This window comes from Ovis aries, chromosome 25 (assembly GCF_016772045.2).
Source record: "Ovis aries strain OAR_USU_Benz2616 breed Rambouillet chromosome 25, ARS-UI_Ramb_v3.0, whole genome shotgun sequence".
In the NCBI taxonomy this organism is placed as follows: domain Eukaryota; kingdom Metazoa; phylum Chordata; class Mammalia; order Artiodactyla; family Bovidae; genus Ovis; species Ovis aries.
Window position 1 is genome coordinate 2,636,360 of NC_056078.1, and position 22,810 is coordinate 2,659,169.

Here is a 22,810-nt window from a genome sequence, read left to right on the forward strand (position 1 = left end):
GAGTTCCAGAAAAACATCTATTTCTGCTTTCTTGACTATGCCAAAGCCTTTGTGGATAACAAGAAACTGGAAAATTCTGAAAGAGATAGGAATACCAGACCACCTAACCTGCCTCTTGAGAAATCTGTATGCAGGTCAGGAACCAACAGTTAGAACTGGACATGGAACAACAGGGAAGCCTTAGGTAGGTATATTCCTAGGCATTTTTTTCTTCGTAATTTGATAAGTGGGATTATCTCCTTAATTTCTCTTTCTGATAGTTCATTAAGATGTATTAAAATGCAACAGATTTGTGTATATTAATTTTACATCCTTCTGTTTTACCAAGTTTATTAATGAGTTCTAGTAGTTTTCCAGTGGCATCTTTAGAATTCTGTCTGTATGGTATCATGTCATCTGCAAACAGTGAGAGTTTTACTTTTCCCTTTCGAATCAGGATTCATTTCATTTATCTTGTCTGACTGCTGTTGCTAGGACTTTCAATCGTATATTAAATAAAAACGGTGGGAGTGAGCATCCTTGTCTTGTTCCTGATCTTACAGGAAATGCTTTCAGTTTTTCATCACTGAGTATGTTAGCTGTAGGTTTGTCATATAAGGTGTTTCTTATGTTAAGGTATGTTCACTTTATGGCCACTTTTGGAGAGTTTGTATCATGCATGGATGTTGAACTTTGTCAAAACCTTTTTCTACATCTACTGAAATAATCATATAGTTTTATTCTTCAGTTTGTTAATGTGGTATATCATAGTGATTGATTTGAGGGTATTGAACTATCCTTGAATCCCTGGAATAACTCCTACTTGATCATGTTTTATAACCCTTTTCATGTATTGCTGGATTCAGGTTCCTAATATTTTCTTGAGGAGTTCTGCACCCATGTTCATCAGTTATAATTTTTTTTTTATATCTTTGTATCAGGGTTATGCTAACCTCATGAAATGGGTTCACAAGCATTCCTTCCTCTGCAATTTTTGGGGGGGAATACTTTCAGAAAGTTTCTTGTTAAATCTTCTCTAAATCTTTGGTAAAATCCTCCTGTGAAGACATCTGATCTTGACTTTTGTTTCCTGGAAGTTTTTTGTTTTTTTAAAAATTATTGACACAATTTCATTATTAGTAATTGGTCTGCTCCTACTTTCTATTTCTTCCTGGTTCTAAGTTGAGAGATTCTACCTTGCTAAGAACTTGTCCTTTCCTTATATGTCATTCATCTTATTGGTGTATAGTTGTTTTCAGTAGTGTCTTATGGTCCTTTGAATTGCTGTGGTGTCAGTTTAACTTTTCCTTTTATTTTTTATTTTATTGATTTGGGCTGTCTCTCTTTTTTCCTGATGAATCTGGCAAAATGTTTATCAATTTTTTTTCTCTTTTCAATGAAACAGCTATTAGTTTCATTGACTTTTTCTATTCTTTTTCTACTCTCTGTTTCATTTATTTCTGCTCATATCTTTATGTTTCTTTCTTTCGACTAAATTTGAGTTTTGTTTGTTCTTTTTCTAGGCCCTTTATGTGTAGGGTTAGGTTGTTTATTTAAGATTTTTGTTGCTTGACAAAGTAAACTTGTATCACTATAAACTTCCCTCTTAGAACTGTCTTTATTACTGTGTTACTGTTGACTTCTCCCTTATGTCTGCTGGTATTTGCTTTTTGTGTTTAGATGCTCCTATGTTGGGGTATATTTACAATTCTTATATCTTCTTCTTGGATTGATTCCTTGATAATAATGTAATATCCTGTCTCTTTTACCAGTCTTTATTGTAAAGTCTATTTTTTCTGATACAACTATTGCTATCTTGGCTTTCTTTGCAACCTATTTGAGTGGAATACATTCTTCCATTCTCTCACTTTCAGTTTGTGTCTCCTTAGATTGAGGCAAATCTCTTGTTGGCAGGCCTGTTTTTACATTCAGCTACTTTATGTCTTTTCATTGTAGCATTTAGCTCATTTACACTGAAACTAATTTCAACATATGTTTAATTTTAACATATGTTTTTATTGCCTTTTAAAAATTCTTTGTGAGGTTGTTTTGTAGTTTTTTTTGTTTGTTTGTTCTTCTTTTGCTCTGTTCTCTTATATTTGATGGCTATATTTACTGTTAGGTTTGGATTCCTTTTTCTTTTTGTGTGTGTGTATATCTATTACAGATTTTTAGATTGTAGTTACCATGAGGTTTTTATATTTCACTCATTATATATATATATATTATATATATATATATATATATATATGATGGTTATACAATTACTGATGTCTTAATTTCAAATACATCTTTAAAACCCTGCACTTGTACTCTATGACCCTCATGATTACTGTTTGTGATGTATTTTACATCTGTTTTGTGGATCACATAGCTGCTCGTTGTAGTTATGGATGATTTTACTAGTTTTGTCTTTTAAGAACCCTACTAGTTTTTTTTTTTTTTTTTGAGTGGATGATTTCCTACCTTTACCATATGTTTGCCTTTACTGATGAATTTTTCCTTTCCATAATTTTCATGTTTCTAGTCATAGTCTTTTCTCACTTAGATAAGTTCCTTTAACATTTGTTGTAAAGCTATTTTGGTAGTGCTGAACTCTGTGATGCTTTTAATCTATCAAATATCTGAAAGAGAACCTTGCCAGGTAGAGTATTCTTATTGGAGGTTATTCCCCTTTATCACTTTGACTATATCATACCCCTCCCTTCTGGCTTGCAGCTTTTGTTGAAAAGTCACCCTTATGGGAATTCCCTAATTGTTACCTATTGCTCTTCCCTTGCTTTTATATTTTCTAATACTTTTTTAAAATTTTGTTTATTTTACTTTACAATATTGTATTGGTTTTGCCATACATTGACTTGAATCTGCCATGAGTGTACATGTGTTCCCCATCCTGAACACCCCTCCCACTTCCCTCCCCATACCATCCCTCTGGGTTATCCCAGGGCACCAGTCCCGCATCACGCGGGACTGTATCACGCATCAAATCAGGACAGGCAATTCGTTTCACATATGATATTCTACATGTTTCAATGCCATTCTCCCATATCATCCGACCCTTGCCCTCTCCGACAGAGTCCAAAAGACTATTCAATACATCTGTGTCTCTTTTGCTGTCTCGCATACAGGGTTATCATTCCCTTCTTTCTAAATTCCATATATATGCATATTGGAGAAGGAAATGGCAACGCACTCCAGTGTTCTTGCCTGGAGAATCACAGAGACAGGGAGCCTGGTGGGCTGATGTCTATGGGATCGCACAGAGTCGGACACGACTGAAGCAACTTAGCAGCAGCATACTGTATTGGTGTTTTTCTTTCCGGCTTACTTCATTCTGTATAATAGGCTCCAGTTTCATCCGCCTCATTAGAACTGATTCAGATGTATTATTTTTAATGGCTGAGAAATATTCCATTGTGTATATGTACCACGGCTTTCTTATCCATTCATCTGCTGATGGACATCTAGGTTGCTTCCATGTCCTGGCTATTGTAAACAGTGCTGGGATGAACATTGGGACATACGTGTCTCTTTTGATTCTGGTTTCCTTAGTGTGTATGCCGAGCAGTGGGATTGCTGGGTTGTATGGCAGTTCTATTTCCAGTTTTTAAGGAATCTCCACACTGTTCCCATAGTGGCTGTACTAGTTTGCATTCCCACCAGCAGTGTAAGAGGGTTCCCTTTTCTCCACACCCTCTTCAGCATTTATTGCTTGTAGACTTTTGGATCCCAGCCATTCTGACCGGTGTGAGAGGGCACCTCATTGTGGTTTTGATTTGCATTTCTCTGATCATGAGTGATGTTGAGCATTTTTTCACATTTGTTAGCCATCTGTATATCTTCTTTGGAGAAATGTCTGTTTAGTTCTTTGGCCCATTTTTTTGATTGGGTCATTTATTTTTCTGGAATTGAGTTGCAGGAGTTGCTTGTACATTTTTGAGATTAATTCTTTGTCCGTTGCTTCATTTGCTATTATTTTCTCCCATTCTGAAGGCTGTCTTTTCACCTTGCTTAGAGTTTTCTTTGTTGTGCAGAAGCTTTTAAGTTTAGTTAGGTCCCATTTGTTTATTTTTGCTTTTATTGCCAATATTCTTAGAGGTGGGTCATAGAGGATCCTGCTGTGATTTATGTCAGAAAGTGTTTTGCCTATGTTTTCCTCTAGGAGTTTAATAGTTTCTGGTCTTACATTTAGATCTTTAATCCATTTTGAGTTTATTTTTGTGTATGGTGTTAGAAAGTGTTCTAGTTTCATTCTTTTACTAGTGGTTGACCAGTTTTCCCAGCACCACTTGTTAAAGAGATTGTCTTTAGTCCATTGTATATTCTTGCCTCCTTTGTCAAAGATAAGGTGTCCACAGGTGTGTGGATTTATCTCTGGGCTTTCTGTTTGTTCCACTGATCTATATTTCTGTCTTTGTGCCAGTACCATACTGTCTTGATGACTGTGGCTTTGTAGTAGAGACTGAAGTCAGGCAGGCTGATTCCTCCAGTTCCATTCTTTCTCAAGATTGCTTTGGCTATTCAAGATTTTTTGTATTTCCATACAAATTGTGAAATTATTTAGGTAGGTGTTTCTTTAAGTAGATATATTCCTAAGTATTTTATTCTTTTCATTGCAATAGTGAATGGAATTGTTTCCTTAATTCCTCTGTTTTCTCATTATTAGTGTATAGGAATGCAAGGGATTTCTCTGTGTTGATTTTATCTCCTGCAACTTTACTATATTCATTGATTAGCTCTAGTAATTTTCTGGTGGAGTCTTTAGGGTTTTCTATGTAGAGGATCATGTCATCTGCAAACAGTGAGAGTTTTACTTCTTCTTTTCCAATCTGGATTCCTTTTCTTTTTCTGCTCTGACTGCTGTGGCCAAAACTTCCAAAACTATATTGAATAGTAGTGGTGAGAGTGGGCACCCTTGTCTTTTTCCTGACTTTAAGGGAAATGCTTTCAATTTTTCACCATTGAGGATAATGTTTGCTGAGGGTTTGTCATATATAGCTTTTATTATGTTGAGGTATGTTCCTTCTATTCCTGCTTTATGGAGGGGTTTTTTTTTTTTATCATAAATGGATGTTGAATTTTGTCAAAGGCTTTCTCTGCATCTATTGAGGTAATCATATGGTTTTTATTTTTCAATTTGTTAATGTGGTGTATCACATTGATTGATTTGCGGATATTGAAGAATCCTTGCATCCCTGGGATAAAGCCCATTTGGTCATGATGTATGATCTTTTTAATATGTTGTTGGATTCTGCTTGCTAGAATTTTGTTAAAAATTTTTGCATCTATGTTCATCAGTGAAATTGGCCTGTAGTTTTCTTTTTCTGTGGCATCTTTGTCAGATTTTGGTATTAGGTGGTGGCCTAATAGAATGGTGGTTTTGGTATTATGATGGTGGCCTCATAGAATGAGTTTGGATATTTACCTTCCTCTGCAATTTTCTGGAAGAGTTTGAGGAGGATAGGTGTTAGCTCTTCTCGAAATTTTTAGTAGAATTCTGCTGCGAAGCCATCTGGTCCTCGGCTTTTGTTTGCTGGAAGATTGCTGATTACAGTTTCAATTTCTGTGCTTGTGATGGGTCTGTTAAGGTTTTCTATTTCTTCCCGGTTCAGTTTTGGAAAGTTGTACTTTTCTAAGAATTTGTCCATTTCTTCCACGTTGTCCATTTTATTTGCATATAGTTGCTGATAATAGTCTCTTATGATCCTTTGTATTTCTGTGTTGTCTGTTGTGATATCTCCATTTTCATTTCCAATTTTGTTGATTTGATTTTTCTCCCTTTGTTTATTGATGAGTCTGGCTAATGGTGTGTCAACTTTCTCTCAAAGAACCAGCTTTTGGTTTTGTTGATTTTTGCTATGGTCTGTTTCTTTTGCATTTATTTCTGCCCTAAGTTTTAAGAATTCTTTCCTTCTACTATCCCTGTGGTTCTTCATTTCTTCCTTTTCTAGTTGCTTTAGGTGTAGAGTTAGGTTATTTATTTGAGTTTTTTCTTGTTTCTTGAGGTATGCCTGTATTGCTATGAACCTTCCCCTTAGTACTGCTTTTACAGTGTCTCATAGGTTTTGGTTGTTGTGTTTTCATTTTCATTCATTTCTATGCATATTTTTATTTCTTCTCTGATTTGTTGGTTATTCAGCAGCGTGTTGTTCAGCCTCCATATGTTGGGATTTTTAATAGTTTTTCTCCTGTAATTGACATCTAATCTTACTGCACTGTGGTCAGAAAAGATGCCTGGAAGGATTTCAATTTTTTTGAATTTACCAAGGCTAGATTTATGGCTCAGGATGTGATCTATCCTGGAGAAGGTTCCGTGTGCACTTGAGAAAAAGGTGAAATTGTTTTGGGGTGAAATGTCCTATAGATATCGATTGGAGTCTATTGTATCATTTAAAGTTTGTTTCCTTGTTAATTTTCTGTTTAGTTGATCTATCCATAGGTTCTTTTAAAGCCTCTAATTTCATTCTACATTCTCACCCTGAATTCTTTGATGATCTTTACAGTTATCCTGAACTCTTTCTCAGGTATTGCCTATCTCCATATCACTGAGTTCTTCTTGGTTTTTTATCTTGTTCCTTCCTCTGAAACATATTTCTATGTCACCTCATTGTGTCAAAACTACTATTTTATGTATGTATAGGTCAGTTACATTTCTTGATTTGGAGAAGTGGCCCTCTGTAGGAGATGACCTGTGCATTCCAGGAGTCCATTCTTCTCTTGTCACCCAAGGGTCAAGGGCCAGCTTGTCCCAGGGTAGTGTCTGGCCTGCATTTGCAGATTCTACCCACAGGCTGTGGGTACAGTTTTCTTGCTTCCAGTGTCTGCTCCCTTGTGGGTGAGGCTGGGCTAGAGGCTAGTGCAGGCTTTGTGGTGGGAGGGGCTAGTGCCTGCCCATTGGTTGGTAGGGCTGGGCCTTGGTCCTCTGGTGGGCAGGGTCATGTCTAAGCGTGTATCTAGAGGTGGCTGTGGGCATAGGAAGTCTTTAAACAGCATGTCTGTCAATGGATGGGGCTGTGTCCCTCCTTGGGGTTAGTTGGCCAGAAGTGTCCCAGCACTGGTGACTACAGGCTGTTGCATAGGGCCAGGTATTGATACCAAGATGTCAACCTCCAGAAGAGCTCACACAGATGAGTGCTCCCTGACACATCCACCAACACTGTCTGTCTCCCCAGAGTGAGTCACAGCAACCACCACCTCCACGGAGACTCCAAGACTAGTTGGTTCCAGGTTCCTATGAAATTGTGGCTTTTTCCCGTGGCCCCAGTGTGTGTGAGATTTTGTGTGTACCCTTTAAGAGTGAAATCGTTATTTTCCCCAATTCTGTGTAGCTCCTGCAACCAAGTCTTACTGGGCTTCAAAGCCAAATGCTCTGGGGGCTCCTATTTCCAGTGTCAGACCCTCACAGGTCTGACACTGTGGGGACTGTCCTCTGTAAGGGAGACCCTGGGGAGAACTTCTGCAATATAATTATTCTCCAGCTTGTGGGTCACCCACCCAGAAGTTATCAGATTTGATTATATCATGACTCCACTCCTCCTACCAGCTTTGCTGTGGTTCCTTCTCTATGTCTTAAGTTGTAGAGATCTTTTCTGGTAGGTTTCAGACTTTCTCAATGATGGTTGTTCTACAGACTTTTGTGACTTTGGTGTGCTTGGGAGAAAAGGTGAACTCTTCCTACTACTCCACTTGGGTGCTCTCTCAGGATTCACTTTCCCCTTTGCTGCTTTTAACATTCTCTCCTTAAATTTTATTTTTGCCATTCTCATTACAATGTCCTCCTGGTGTGTTCCTCTTTGGCTTGGTCCTCTATAGAATTCTGCACTTCCTGGACTTGGCAACTGTTTCCTTTTCCCAGGTTGGGGATGTTTCCTGCTATTATGATTTCAAGTATGTTCTCGGCCCCTTGCTCTTTTCCTCCTTCTGGGACCCCTACAATGAGAATATTAGGATTCTTGAAGTTGTCTCAGAGGTCTCAAACTGTGCTCATTTCTTTTCATCCTTTTTTTTTTAATATAAATTTATTTAATTGGAGGCTAATTATTTTACAATTTTGTATTGGTTTTGCCATACATCAACATCATTCTTTTTTTTCTGTTCAGGACCAGCAATTTCTACTAGTCCATCTTTCAGCTTGCTGATCCATTCCTTTGTATTACTTGCTCTACTTTTGATTTATTCTGGTTTATTTTTCATTTCAGTTATTGTATTCTTCATATCTGTTTGGTTGTTCTTTGTATTTTCTAACTCTTTGCTAAAAACTTCTAACATCTCTCTCTCTGCATTCATTCTTCTCCCAACTTCTTTGGTTATCTTTACAATCATTACCCAGAACCACTTCTGGGGTAGGGTACCTATCTCCGCTTCACTCAGTTCTTCTTCTGGGGTTTTGCCTCGTCCCTTCATCTGGAATATTTTGCCTTGTCACCTCATTTTGCCTAACTTGTTGTTTTTATTTTTATGAGTCCTTGGAGAAGGAGCCTTTTGCAGGAGACATCGTCCCAGCAGCATACTTCCCTGTGGTCACCAGAGCCATATGCTCTAGGGGCTCTCCTTAAGGGGTCTGTCTGGGCCTTTCTCTTGTGGCAGGCTGACTGTTGTGAGTGGTCCAGCAAACCTGGTTGGCTCTTGGTCTATTTGGTTACCTGGTGTGCCTTGGGCCGAGGCTGCTGGCCAGTAGTTGGCAGAAGTGGGTCACCAGGCAGCTGACTACAGAATCACAGGGGATTCCAGGGTGTGCTGGCTCACTGGTGGGTGCATTGAGGGTCCAGGGATGTTGCCTGCCCACTGATAAGTGAAACCAGGTCCTAGGGCAAGTTCCAGCCTACTGGTGCTGATGGGCAGAACCAGGTCCTGAGGTCAGGTTGCCAGGCCCCAGGGCTCCTAAAGCAAGTGTCAGATCACTGGTGGGTGAGGCCAGTTCCTGACAAACTTTTCTGTGGGTCCTGAGTTTTCTTGAAACTTGTGCTGGCCTTCTACTGGGAGGGCTGGCCTGCTAGTGGGAGGGCCAATTCGCAGACGGGCATTTTCTTATGGCTGGTGTGTGCATGCTCGTGGGCAGAGATGTCCAGCGGCAGATAATGGGCTCAAGGCATCTTCAGGAAGCCTATCTGCTGATGGGTGGGGCTGCGTTCATGCCTAGTTAGCTGCTTGGCAAGAGGTGTCCCAACACGGGTGTCAGAACGGCCCTTGCCAGCACCAGTGTCCACATAGTAGAACACACTCCCCAAATAACTTCCACCAGCATCTATGTCCCCAGGGTAAGCTGCAGTGAGAGAAAGTGAACTCAGGGTCCTTCTACTCTGCCATCTTGCACATTCTCTCCTAAACTTTTTTTTTAATTGAAGTATAGTTGATTTACAATGCTGTGTTAATTTCTGCTCTATAGTGATTCAGTTATACACACACACACACACACACACACACAGAGTTTTTTGTGTTCTTTTCCCTTATGTTTTTTTCACAGGATATTGAATATATTTCCCTGTGCTATACAGTAGGACCTTCTTGTTTATCCATCCTATTTTTAATAGCTAACATCTGCTAACCCCAAACTCCCACTCCATCACTCCCACCTTGACCCCCCCTTGGAAACTCCAGATATATCCTCTAGGTCTGTGAGTCTGCCAAACTTAATTCTTTTTAAAATTTTTTATTTATTTATTTTTTTATGTTTTCAATTGAAGGATAATTGCTTTACAATATTGTGTTGGTTTCTGCCGTACATCAACATGAATCAGCCACAGGTATACATATGCCCCCTCCCTCTTAAACCTCCCTCCTAGTTCCCACCTCATCCCACCCCTCTAGATTGTCACAGAGCACCAGTTTGAGCTTCCTGAGTCATGCAGCCAGTTCCCATTGGCTATCTATTTTCATGTGGTAGTGTATATGTTTCCATGCTACTCTCTCCATTTGTCCTACCCTCTCCTCCCCCACCCCGAAACTTAATTCTTAAACATTATTACTTTAGCCAGCTATTTTTCATCATAAATTCAGGTATAGTAAAGGCAATATAAAAAGTAAAAGCCATGAAGAAGAGGAGGAGGAGGAGAGACTGATTCTAAATCAGGTTCTCACTTTAAAATTAAAATAAATAAAAATTTAAAGGGAGACGTCCCTGGTGATCCAGTGGTCCACTGCAAGGGGCCCAGGTTCAAACTCTAGTCCTGGAACTGTGATCCCCTAGGCTGCACGGTACAACCAAAACTAAATATTTTTTTTAAAAAAAATAAAAGGAGAAAAGGAAAAAATTAATCTTTGCAATTTTGCAGAGAATCTATATAATAATCCTTAAAAATGGAAGTTAACAAATTTATTTTACTCAATACAGTAATATATGTTATATATCACCAATTTTGAGATTGTTTTTATTCTAAAATATTGCTTCAACCCTCTAAATCATTACAAGTTGTAGAATCTGCCATCCACTCCAGCTGAAAAATTATAAACAATAAGTTGGCCAAAATTCTTCCATTTTTGTATATATTATATGTAGGTGGTATTGGTTAGTTCTTATAAGTTATTTTAAACACTAGCACATCATCAAAAATTGTCATTAAAAATAATAATAATAACAATAATATGTTCACCAAAGTATTTCTCAAGTACAAGATTATCTATTTCCCAGAAAAAGGAACATTACTGTCTTAAGGCTAAAACTCACAAAGAAAGTCAAGATACATTCAAGGAAAGCTTTTCTGAAAGGTTTATTTGCTCATCTTTGAAACTTTATTATGTTTACTGTGTAGGTGATATACTTTCAGAGCCTAGAATATAAAACCACTTATTAGTAAGTTAACACTGTGGTAATTTATTCTGTAAATGTCAATATTAAATATGTAATTGATTTTCTACAATATTCAGATTTTCAAGCTCTGTGAAATTCTCAGGCCACATTATTGTCAAGTTAGGATACCTCTAGATAGCTGTAAAATTTGAATTCTACTCTTTACAGAAGAAGATAAATTTTCTTATTTGTCAAGCTCTAAATTAGAAAACACTCTACAGCTTTGGAGAAAGCCAATGCGATTCCAAATTTACAATAAGGCAACATATGCTGTGCATACTCCTACAGGAAAAGAAACCCAGATTTTTAAATAGATAAGATTATGCACAGAAATAAAGAGCAATCAACTTCAAGTTTGAAACAGAATTTCAAGAAAGAAGGAAATATCAGAACATATGGTAACTGGTAAATAACTTACCCCTAGCTCCTTAAAGTAGAACATATAATGGAAAAGGAGAGTCATACAGAGAGCTAAAGAAGCACCTCCGGAATCCTCACAATGAAAAAGATAATTAATTGCTGAATATGCAATATTTCTGAACTGCAATGGAAATGACTAATCTCTTCCAAGCCCTTCACTGCACAAATGAGAAATGTGAGGGGATGGGACAAGGGATCAGGTAGATCTCATCATCAGCTGTGTTACTTTCAACAGAATTGATAATTGACAGAAGATTGATTGATAATTGATTCCAACAGTAATTGATTGTCTGCAGCAGTAATTAAGCAAAGAAGACAAGGAAAGATATAAGCATCTTAACGCAGAGTTCCAAAGATTAGCAATGAGAGATAAGAAAGTGTTCCTCAGCAATCAATGCAAAGAAATAGAGGAAAACAACAGGATGGGAAAGACTAGAGATCTCGTCAAGAAAATTAGAGATACCAAGGGAATATTTCATGCAAAGATGGGCTCGATGAAGGACAGAAATGGTATGGACCTAACAGAAGCAGAAGATATTAAGAAGAGGTGGCAAGAATACACAAAAGAACTATACAAAAAAGATCTTCATGACCAAGATAATCACGATGGTGTGATCACTCAACTAGAGCCAGACATCTTGGAATGTGAAGTCAAGAGGGCCTTAGAAAGCATCACTACGAACAAAGCTAGTGGAGGTGATGGAATTCCAGTGGAGTTATTTCAAATCCTGAAAGATGATGCTGTGAAAGTGCTGCACTCAATATGCTAGCAAATGTGGAAAAGTCAGCAGTGGCCACAGGACTGGAAGAGGTCCATTTTCATTCCAATCCCAAAGAAAGGAAATGCCAAAGAATGCTCAAACTACCGCACAATTGCACTCATTTCACATGCTAGTAAAGTAATGCTCAAAATTCTCCAAGCCAGGCTTCAGCAATATGTGAACCATGAACTTCCAGATGTTCAAGCTGGTTATAGAAAAGGCAGAAGAACCAGAGATCAAATTGCCAACATCTGCTGGATCATTAAAAAAGCAAGAGAGTTCCAGAAAACATCTATTTCTGCTTTCTTGACTATGCCAAAGCCTTTGACTGTGTGGATCACAAGAAACTGTGGAAAATTCTGAAAGAGAAAGGAATACCAGACCACCTGACCTGCCTCTTGAGAAATCTGTATGCAGGTCAGGAACCAACAGTTAGAACTGGACATGGAACAACAGACTGGGTCCAAATAGGAAAAGGAGTATGTCAAGGCTGTATATTGTCACCCTGCTTATTGAACTTCTATGCAGAGTATGTCATGAGAAACGTTGGCCTGGAAGAAGCACAAGCTGGAATCAAGATTGCCGGGAGAAATATCAATAATCTCAGATATGCAGATGACACCACCCTGATGGCAGAAAGTGAAGAGGAACTAAAAGCCTCTTGATGAAAGTGAAAGAGGAGAGGGAAAAAGTTGGTTTAAAGCTCAACATTCAGAAAATGAAGATCATGGCACCTGGTCCCATCACTTCATGGGAAATAGATGGGGAAACAATGGAAACAGTATCAGACTTTATTTTGGGGGGCTCCAAAATCACTGCAGATGGTGACTGCAGCCATGAAATTAAAAGATGCTTACTCCTTGGAAGGAAAGTTATGACCAACCTAGGTAGCATATTGAAAAGTAGAGACATTACTTTGGTAACAAGATCTGTCTAGTAAAGGCTATGGTTTTTCCAGTGGTCATGTATGGATGTGAGAGTTGGTCTGTGAAGAAAGCTGAGTGCCAAAGAATTGATGCTTTTGAACTGTGGTGTTGGAGAAGACTCTTGAGAGTCCCTTGGACTGCAAGGAGATCCAACCAGTCAATTCTGAAGGAGATCAGCCCTGGGTGTGCATTGGAAGAACTGATGCTAGAGCTGAATCTCCAATACTTTGGCCACCTCATGCAAAGAGTTGACTCATTGGAAAAGCCTCTGATGCTGAGAGGGATTGGGGGCAGGAGGAGAAGGGGACAACAGAGGATGAGATGGCTGGATGGCATCACCGACTCGATGGACATGAGTTTGAGTGAACTCCAGGAGTTGGTGATGGACAGGGAGGCCAGGAGTGCTGGGATTCATGGGGTCGCAAAGAATCGGACATGACTGAGCGACTGAACTGAACTGAACTGAGCAGTAATTGATAATCTGACTGGAGGGAAGGTTACAGTACCTGTCAGTAGTGAATAACAAGAGTGGAAGTATTAAACAGCATGTTTGAGAAACAGGTCAGAAAAAATGGAAACAAACAGTCTCTTTGGTTCTCTCACATCTTCTGAATGTTCTCTCATTACTTGATTTGTGGCAAGGTCCTGCAATAACTCTAAAGCAAGATATTCCTGAGCTGTCCCAATTACTGCAAAGAAGAAAAACAATCTCATCATAGTTTCCCTTCATTGATGATACTACAATAAACTGCTCACCTCCTAGCCACCCTTCTGGATGGACACCTATTCAGCCTGTAAGGTAATTAAGCTTGCAAAGAACAGCACTCACAGCAAGTCTGGTGGAATGGCTTAGGGGTGTTTGCTCAGCTCAGCTCTCTGTCGCTCAGTCGTGTACAACCCTATGAAATGCCATGGGCTGTAGCCTGCCAGGCTCCCCTGTCCACGAAATTTTCCAGTCAATAATTCAAAAGTGGGTTGCGATTTCCTACTCTAAGAGGTCTTCCCAGATCAGGGATCAAACCCACGTCTTCTGCATCTCCTGCACTGGCGGGCAGATTCTTTACCACTATGCCACCTGCTGAGCTAACAGCTAACATCTTGAGAGCCTCCTATGTGCCAGGGGCTCTTTTAGGCTACATTTGTGCATTTAAATCTCACAAAATTTTATGAGACTCATTATTCCCTATTTGTAGAAGAGGAAATTAAGGCACAGAGAACAGAATACATTGCAGACGCTTCCCAGGTAAAAGTGAGGGAACTGGGATTTGTGCATAGGAAAACTGATTCAAAGCTCAATCCTCATCACTTGGGGTGAATAGAAACAGAACTTCTACCACTCCCCAACAACCACCTCTACTCCTGACAGTGTGGACCCCTCCATACCTATTTGTTTATCAAACATGTGCTGATCTGCCTCAAAATGTCAGGTACTATGTTAGACACTGGAGAGAGAGGTAGAATGGAGGAGTCTAGCTTTAAGGGGGACAGTTGTCTATGAGACGCACATAATACAACAGTTATGGGAGAGCAAGGTAAGTACAGAGTCCCAGAGCAGATCCATCAAAGGAGTCAGGAGGGAGGCCTCTCGGGGAACACAGAGAAGAGGGAGTGAAGTCTAACATGAGTTTAGATTAAGAAATATGTATTCAGTGAATTAAAAAGGGGCAGTAGGCATAAGAAGGAAAGGTATCAAAGACAGACATGAAGGATGCTAAAGTTTTCAGAAAATGCTTTCAGGATGTCTTTTTAAGGTCAGAACAAACTGAACATCTAGGGAACAGTGGGCAACGGGGCTCAAGGCAGAAGATGGCAAGGGAAAGCCCTGCGTGCCACTCAGGTCTGAGTCTTGTCTCTAACACCGTGAGCAGAGAGCATACGTGAGTACGTTCAGATTTCAGAAGCACAGCTCGGTAGGTTAACTTTTTTTTTTTTTTCTAATTCTGTAATACAACATAGACTAAATACCTTAGCAGAATCACTTGACATCTTGCAAATCACTTCATATCTACAGAAGAGCCCAGGACCTTACAATTCCTTGTATTTCCTTCAATAAAGACCACAAATACCTTACACATAGTATATCAGCAGACAACCAATAGTGCAGTAAAGGAAAAACATCCTTTGTAAGTTATTAACTGTTATCACCTGCTATCCCTTTAGAGCAGCTGCTTGATCTGTTTGCCCCTCTCATGAGTCATCAATGGTAAAGACTGGAGATCTCTCCAAAACTAGAGATACCAAGGGAATATTTCATGCAAAGATGGGCACAATAAAGGACAGAAACAGTATGAACCTAACAGAAGCAGAAGATATTAAGAAGTGGTGGCAAGAATACATAGGAGAACTACACCAAAAAAGATCTTAATGACCCAGATAACCACGATGGTATGATCTCTCACCTGGAGCCAGGCATCCTGGAGTGTGAAGTCAAGTGAGCCTCAGAAAGCATTACTATGAACAAAGCTAGTGGAGGTGATAGAATTCCAGTGGAGCTATTTCAAATCCTAAAAGATGATGCTGTGAAAGTGCTGCACTCAATATGCCAGCAAATTTGGAAAACTCGGCAGTGGCCACAGGACTGGAAAAGGTCAGTTTTTATTCCAATCCCAAAGAAAGGCAATTCCAAAGAATGTTCAAACTATCACACAATTGCACTCATTTCACACGCTAGCAAAGTAATGCTCAAAATTCTCCAAGTTAGGCTTCAACAGTACATGAATCGAGAAATTCCAGATGTTCAAGCTGGATTTAGAAAAGGCAGAGGAACAAGAGATCAAATTGCCAATATTCGTTGGATCATAGAAAAAACATGAGAGTTCCAGAAAATCATATACTTCTACTTTATTGACTATGCCAAAGCCTTTGACTGTATGGATCACAATAAACTGGAAAATTCTGAAAGAGATGGGAATACCAGACCACCTTACCTCCTGAGAAATCTGTAGGCAGGTCAAGAAGCAACAGTTAGAACTGGACATGGAACAATGGACTGGTTTCAAACTGGGAAAGGAGATTGTCAAGGATGTATATTGTCACCCTACTTATTTAGCTTATATGCAGAGTACATCATGTGAATTGCCAGGCTGAATGAAGCACAAGCTGGAATCAAGATTGCTTGGAAAAATATCAGTAACCTCATATATGCAGATGACACCACCCTTATGAAGGAGAAGAAAAACTAAAGAGTTTCTTGATGAAAGTGAAAGAGAAGCGTGAAAAAGTTGGCTTAAAACTCAACATTTAAAAGACTAAGATCATGGCATCTGGTCCCATCATATCATGGCAAATAGATGGGGAAACAATGGAAACAGTGACAGACTTTATTTTCTTGGGCTCCAAAATCACTGCAGATGGTGACTGCAGCCAGGAAATTAAAGATGCTTGCTCCTTGGAAGAAAAGCTATGACCAACCTAGATAGCATATTAAAAAGCAGAGACATTACTTTGCCAACAAAGGTCCGTCTAGTCAGAGCTATGTTTTTTCCAGTAGTCATGTACGGATGTGAGCATTGGACCATAAGGAAAGCTGAGCACTGAAGAACTGATGCTTTTGAACTGCGGTGCTGGAGAAGACTCTTAAGAGTCCCTTGGGTTTCAAGGAGATCCAACCAGTCCATCCTAAAGGAAATCAGTCCTAAATATTCACTGGAAGGACTGATGCTGAAGCTCCAATACTTTGACCACTTGATGTGAAGAACTAGTCATTAGAAAAGACCTTGATGCTGGGAAAGATTGAAGGTGGGAGGAGAAGGGGATGACAGAGGATGAGATGGTTAGATGGCATCACCGACTCAATGGACATGACGTTGAGCAAGGTCCGGGAGTTAGTGATGGACAGGAAAGCCTTGCGCGCTGCAGTCCATGGGGTCATAAAGAGTCAGAAATGACTGAGTGACTGAACTGAACTGACTCTTAGAAGGACTGATGCTGAAGCTGAAGCTCCAGTACTTTGGCCACCTGATGCCAAGAGCCAACTCGTTGGAAAAGACTCTGATCCTAAGAAAGACTGAGGGCAGGAAGAGAGGTGGACCACAGAGGATGAGATAGCTGGATGGTATCATTGACTCAATGGACATAAGTCTTGATCAAACTACAGGAGGTAGGGAAGCCTGGTGTGCTGCAGTCCCTGGGTCATAAAGAATCAGACATGACTTAGCAACTGAACAAACAGAGGAAAAGCTCAGTAGGTTAAGGACACAACTACACTTCACCTCCAAGTCCTACTGCCCCAGAAAGATAGTACTAAGTCGTGTCTGACTTGTGATCTCATGAACTGTAGCCCACCAGGTTCCTTTGTCCATGGGACTCTCCAGGCAAGAACACTGGAGTGGGTTGCCATTTCTTCTCCAGGGAAACTTCCAACTCAGGAATTGAACGCAGGCCTCCCGCATTGCAGGCAGATGCTTTACTGACTGAGCTACATGGGAAGCTTCCAAGAGAAGAGTAAAAACAGTATGTGAGCTCCATGGCTTTTTGCACATTCACACCTCAAATTGTAACTGTTTTCCAGATGCCTGCTGCTTTTCACTCTTAAAACTGTGGGAACAGTTTCTCTTTTTTTTTTTTTTATCTCTAAAACTAAAATGTCTAATTTGTTTCCTCTGAGCTAGGGGGAGTTTCCATAAAATGAAAACGTACTTTCCAGAAGAATTCTGTCTTCCACTTAACACATAATGGGGAACACCTTGCCAAAACAGCACCCATTTCCCATGCTTCCACAGGGGGATGACTGTGTCTCCCCCTTCCCAACGACCCCTACCCACCCCCCCCCACCACCCCCAGAGTCACTGCACCAATGTGTTGATAATCCACCTAAGAACATTCAGAGTCTGAGGTAAACTTCAAGGAAGAACAATCTATGTTTCTAGACCACAACCACCTCTTTCTGTCTCCCCTTGAACCCCTCTTTTTCTTACTCTGGTCTCCACTGTGGTTGTTTACCTGTCTTGTAAATTGTTGTTTTGTAGGTCTGTAATTAACATGTGACTTCACGTCACCTATTGCCTTAGAGTTTAAAAGGAATGCACTTTTCCCGAACTCCTTAATATGTCTAAGTCACTTTCTCTCATGCAATTCAAGTTGCTTGTTTTCATGTCTCCATCACTATTCCTTCAAAATCACATCCCTTACCCCTTTCTTTGATCTGACCAAGTCTTCTATTACTCTCTGAACTTGTCTATGTCATAACACAGGTGAGTAACCCCTCAAGCACCATCAACCAGGCTACATCGCTCCATCACATGTGTTCCCTTGATGTGCCTCTAAACAAACAGGCATCTGAAACTAGCAATGCACTGTACGAGCAGTCATTGTATAAAGAGCACTACAAAGGAGATTCTGAAAGGAGAACCAATAGAAAAGAATACTCAGTTCCTCAACTAAGTGTGCAGTCCAACTGGGCACTGAGGGGACTGATCAAAGCAGGATCCTGGGGGAAAAGTTTTAAGCCAATTTCAAAGGAAATTAAAACTGGACTGAGTTCAAATCGTACACATTTTCCTGACCTGTGAGAATTTATTTGCATACAATGTAAAGGGTAACAGAGTACTAATTTTGTTTAATTTTTTCATTATCTAACACTCTGTAACAGATGTGACTGTTCTCAATAAATACCGTATTGTGTAGGAAGACCCAACTTTCAATTTCTTGATGTCTATCCAAAGCTAGAATTTTCAAAGGTCAAATTTTATTCTATTCACCTTTCAGCTAGTCCATTAACATCAGAAAGATGTTGAGAGTCTTAGGACAATGCTTTGAAGCACATATTTTATATGTAACTTCAAAAGCAAAAAATTAGCTAAAAACTGGGCAGTAACCAATTGAACTACCATAAATTAATCTTTAACATAGGAGTAAACATTTTTAGAGACTATAACTGACATTTGGCTATTTACATATTGTAGCATGTAAATGAATTTACAGTTTAAATAGTATTTCAAATGCCAAAGAATAAAAAGACATACAGAATACAGACAGTCCTGTTTCTGTCTTATGACATAACTCTTTAGCTAGGGCAGCTTTCAAATCATATTGGTGGTTTAGTCACTAAATCATGTTAGACTCTTGAGACCCCGTGGACTGTAGCCCACCAGGCTCCTCTCTCCATGGGATTCTCCAGGCAAGAATACTGGAGTGGGTTGCCAATTCATCCTCCAGGGGATCTTCCCAACCCAGGAGTCAAACCCAGGTCTCCTGCATTGCAGGCAGATTCTTTACCGACTGAGCTACAAGGGAAGCCCCTCAAATCGTATTATTTGAATTCAAATAATCAATAAGTGACGGAGAAGGCAATGGCAACCCACTCCAGTACTCTTGCCTGGAAAATACCATGGTTGGAGGAGCCTGGTAGGCTGCAGTCCATGGGGTCGCTAAGTCGGACATGACTGAGTGACTTCACTTTCACTTTTCACTTTCATGCACTGGAGAAGGAAATGGCAACCCACTCCAGTGTTCTTACCTGGAGGATCCCAGGGACGGGGGAGCCTGGTGAGCTGCTGTCTATGGGGTCACACAGAGTCGGACACGACTGAAGTGACTTAGCAATAGCAATCAATAAGTGAAGTCTAAAGAAAGTAGCTTTGTTTTAAAACTTCCTAACCCATAGGCCTTGGGTGACAGCACTAGAGGGTAGCAGTGGGTCTCTCTCCATGTGCACAGACAACTCCTGCACCTTCCACCCCTCCCAGCAAGAAGAGGCATTAGGAATCATGGGCCTTGTCTAGGGATATGGAGTTCTCAGAATTATTAAGTACAGGGAGAGAAAAAGTCAAAACTAATTCAGTGTACTCCAGAGCGCTTGAATGGAGAGAACAGGTGCCTGAAGAGAACAGAGTGAACGCACCAGCCACATCACCTCCACAGAGGGACCAACCCTCTGCGTTCATCACGTCCATCAGTCACAGGGCAAACCAGCCAGAAGCCTCTCACTTCCTCTGCAAGGGCAGCTGACAGACAGACAGACTGCTGTCTAGTAACTAGAAGCAAGGCGCATTACACAAAAGACAGAGCTGCACGTTTTTCAAGAGTAGTGAGGCACTAAAGTTTGAGAAATGGACACAATTTAGCAGAAAGTTAAACATGTATCTTTGATCCAGTCAGCTTCAATCTAAGCTTCTAAAACAAATCTTGACATCAGACTCTTATGTAAGGTATAAATAGGATAACGTAAATTTCTCACCTCATCATTGGATGATTCTGGCATGAGACGGTATTAAATAGCCATAGGAAAATTACATGTGTAAAAGTCTAGATTTTATCGTACTGGAGAGAATATGAGGTACAAAGTCAAACCTCTTGTTCAAATCATGACTCTTACCCTTTATCAATTTTTGACCTAAAGCAAGTTAATTTCTATAAATGTCATGTCCCTATCAGTTAAATATGAATTAATGGAAATGGCTTTAAAGGGTTATTATAAGAATTGCCTAAGATAATACAGTAAAATAACAGGTGCACAGTACCCACGTTTCTAGTTTCCCATATCCCTCTTAGGGCTGTCATTTCAGGTTTTATGAAACAGACACATATCATCTCAGAAAAGAACCCGTCCTCAAGTAAACTAATGACAAGGAGCCAGTGACTCCAAGAGTAAGTGATGTCATTACTGAGTGCTTGGCTTCAACTGCCTCCCAATTAATTTATTGCATTTTCCAGTTTCTAGATACTTCGTTGGTGACAAGGAAATGAGAAGGTATGAAATTCAAATTAGTCTGTTTTGCTTATGAGTTTCCAGGCTATAACATCAGGTGTTTTAAAATTACCCAGTTCATCAGGTTTTCCACATACTATTGGTTCAAAGCTCAAGAAAAATGGAAAATCACTGTAATTTTATATACACACATGAATATCTACCTTGTATTATTCTATATGAAATCTTAATACACAGAGCAATGTTGTATGTGTTGATAGTGTGGAATACTTTTTGTTCAGGTTTTCTTTGGGACTATCAATGTAACAGAGAATTCAATACTATGCACCCTGAACTAGATAAGAACTAGAAAAATCTAACATATTGTCTCAAATTACAACTTAGTCATGACAAAAAACTGCTGCAACAATAATGAGATATTTTGAGGGCACAAATTTTTCTGATTATTTCTTTTTACTTCTCTTCACTGTATTCACTCTTGGCTAATCACTAAACTTACATAGCATCACTGACTCAATGGACATGAATTTGAGCAAACTCCAGGAGATAGAGAAGGACAGGGAAGCCTGGCATGCTGCAGTCCATGGGGTCACAAAGAGTCGGACACGACTTAGTGACTGAACAACCACAAGGTAATGAACTTCCAGCTGAGTCCACCAGACCTCTCCAAGTACCCCAGCCTGACAGAGGTCTCTGCTCTTAAAAAAAAAAGAAAAAAGAAGCTGGGAAAACCTGCTTTATGACATTATTCTTAAGAGTATATTTACTCTTATCATAGTGACCTGTCTAGCTATATTTCTGAAAAGCACCAGAGGATTTATAAAATGAAATTCTCAATCAATTTATATCTCCATTTCTCCTCCAGGAGGAGCAAACTTCCATGTATGCTGCAGGGCTGCTTTTTTTGAAAAGAGGAGTCAATTTATATTTGGAAAAGTTCTCAAAAATCATCAGATTCTTTGATTTTTACAGAGAAGAACACCATATCCCAGATAGTATGCCATCACTAACCAGAAATTGACCTGGGGTGGAACCTGGGCAAGAGCCATCTAATTTTCTACTTAGACTCCCCTCCAGAGAATATGCTTCATGCTCATAATTTCTAATATTAAGTTATTTTCAAATTATAGTTGGAAAATATATAAACAAATTTTTAAAATGATTTTATATCCAAAAGAACAACTTCTAACCCCAATTACTATTCCATACAAACGTTTCTTATTTTTGCAGGAAGTGCATTTTGGTGCAAGAAAAAGAAGGCATTAGATTTGACTTCTTTAGTAACAGAAGAAGAAAGTTTCCATGGGAATTAAACAGACACTAATGTTTCATTCACCGAATCAACTTAAGAATATAATTTGATTTTCAAAAAGCTCTGGACATTAAAAAAAAATCATATCCATATGACTGTTAGTTCAACCAGGCACATTTCCACATGACACCTGAATGGCCACTGTCTCCCAGTGGAGCCAGCAGTTGTAGCCCAGCTCTCTGGCCGGACGTGGAATGATACAGGTTCTGAGGAGCTTGCGCCCAGAGCCACTTCAAGGCTGATCTCCTTGGCCAAGTCTGAATGGAAGAAAACACCCACCCACCTGCCTGGAGTCCCCTGCAGGCTGAGAAACACGGGTGGCCTGGATGGCTGGGCAAATGGAAGATAAGGCAGACAAACATGAGAGAAAAGGATCCCACAGCCTAATTAAGTCTTCTTACCTGCTGAGCAGCATCTGAACATTTTTTCGGAGTTTCTAAAACAGCAGATTGAGAGTCTGGGTTGAAAAGGAAGAAGATAGGCAATATGTTAAAGAGCAGATTTTCCCATTTCTTTGATCAGAAAATGAAACTAACTACAATATACCTTCAACCACAATAAGCACCCAAACACCCAGGCTACTTTCCAGCTATACGTACATGCTATGAGGACACGACCACTTTTCAGTACATATAACACACAAGATGACACACTCATGTCATTAGGTATTTTTAAAATTAGATGAGCACTATGCCCTTCTTTACACATCAGTCATGATTACTTATCTCAATAGCTAGTTTCTATTTTGTGCCAGGAAGTATCTTCTAAGACAGTCATTGCTCATATTATTCTCTTAAGTCTGTACAGTGATGGAAGCCAACTCCCTAGCCTGGAAGGACGGGGTGTTGGGCACCTTATCTGACTGTTGACAGCTGACCTTGCCCTTTTAACAAGAGATAATGTGCCCTCGCTAAGAGGCACTGACTGATGGTCATCTGAGACAGAATCTATGGGACTGCAGCTTCTTCATGCTGGAAA

At 39.8% G+C, this 22,810-nt stretch overlaps 1 protein-coding gene across 1 annotated transcript in view; it reads right to left on the bottom strand.

Moving 5' to 3' along the window:
* Positions 1–22,810, bottom strand: part of FMN2 (formin 2) — a 352,649-nt gene that overhangs the window by 208,468 nt on the left and 121,371 nt on the right. The window contains exon 4 of the mRNA XM_027962131.3: positions 22,234–22,289. Within this exon, the coding sequence (XP_027817932.2) occupies positions 22,234–22,289 (56 nt within the window). The remainder of the gene's footprint in view (positions 1–22,233; positions 22,290–22,810) is intronic.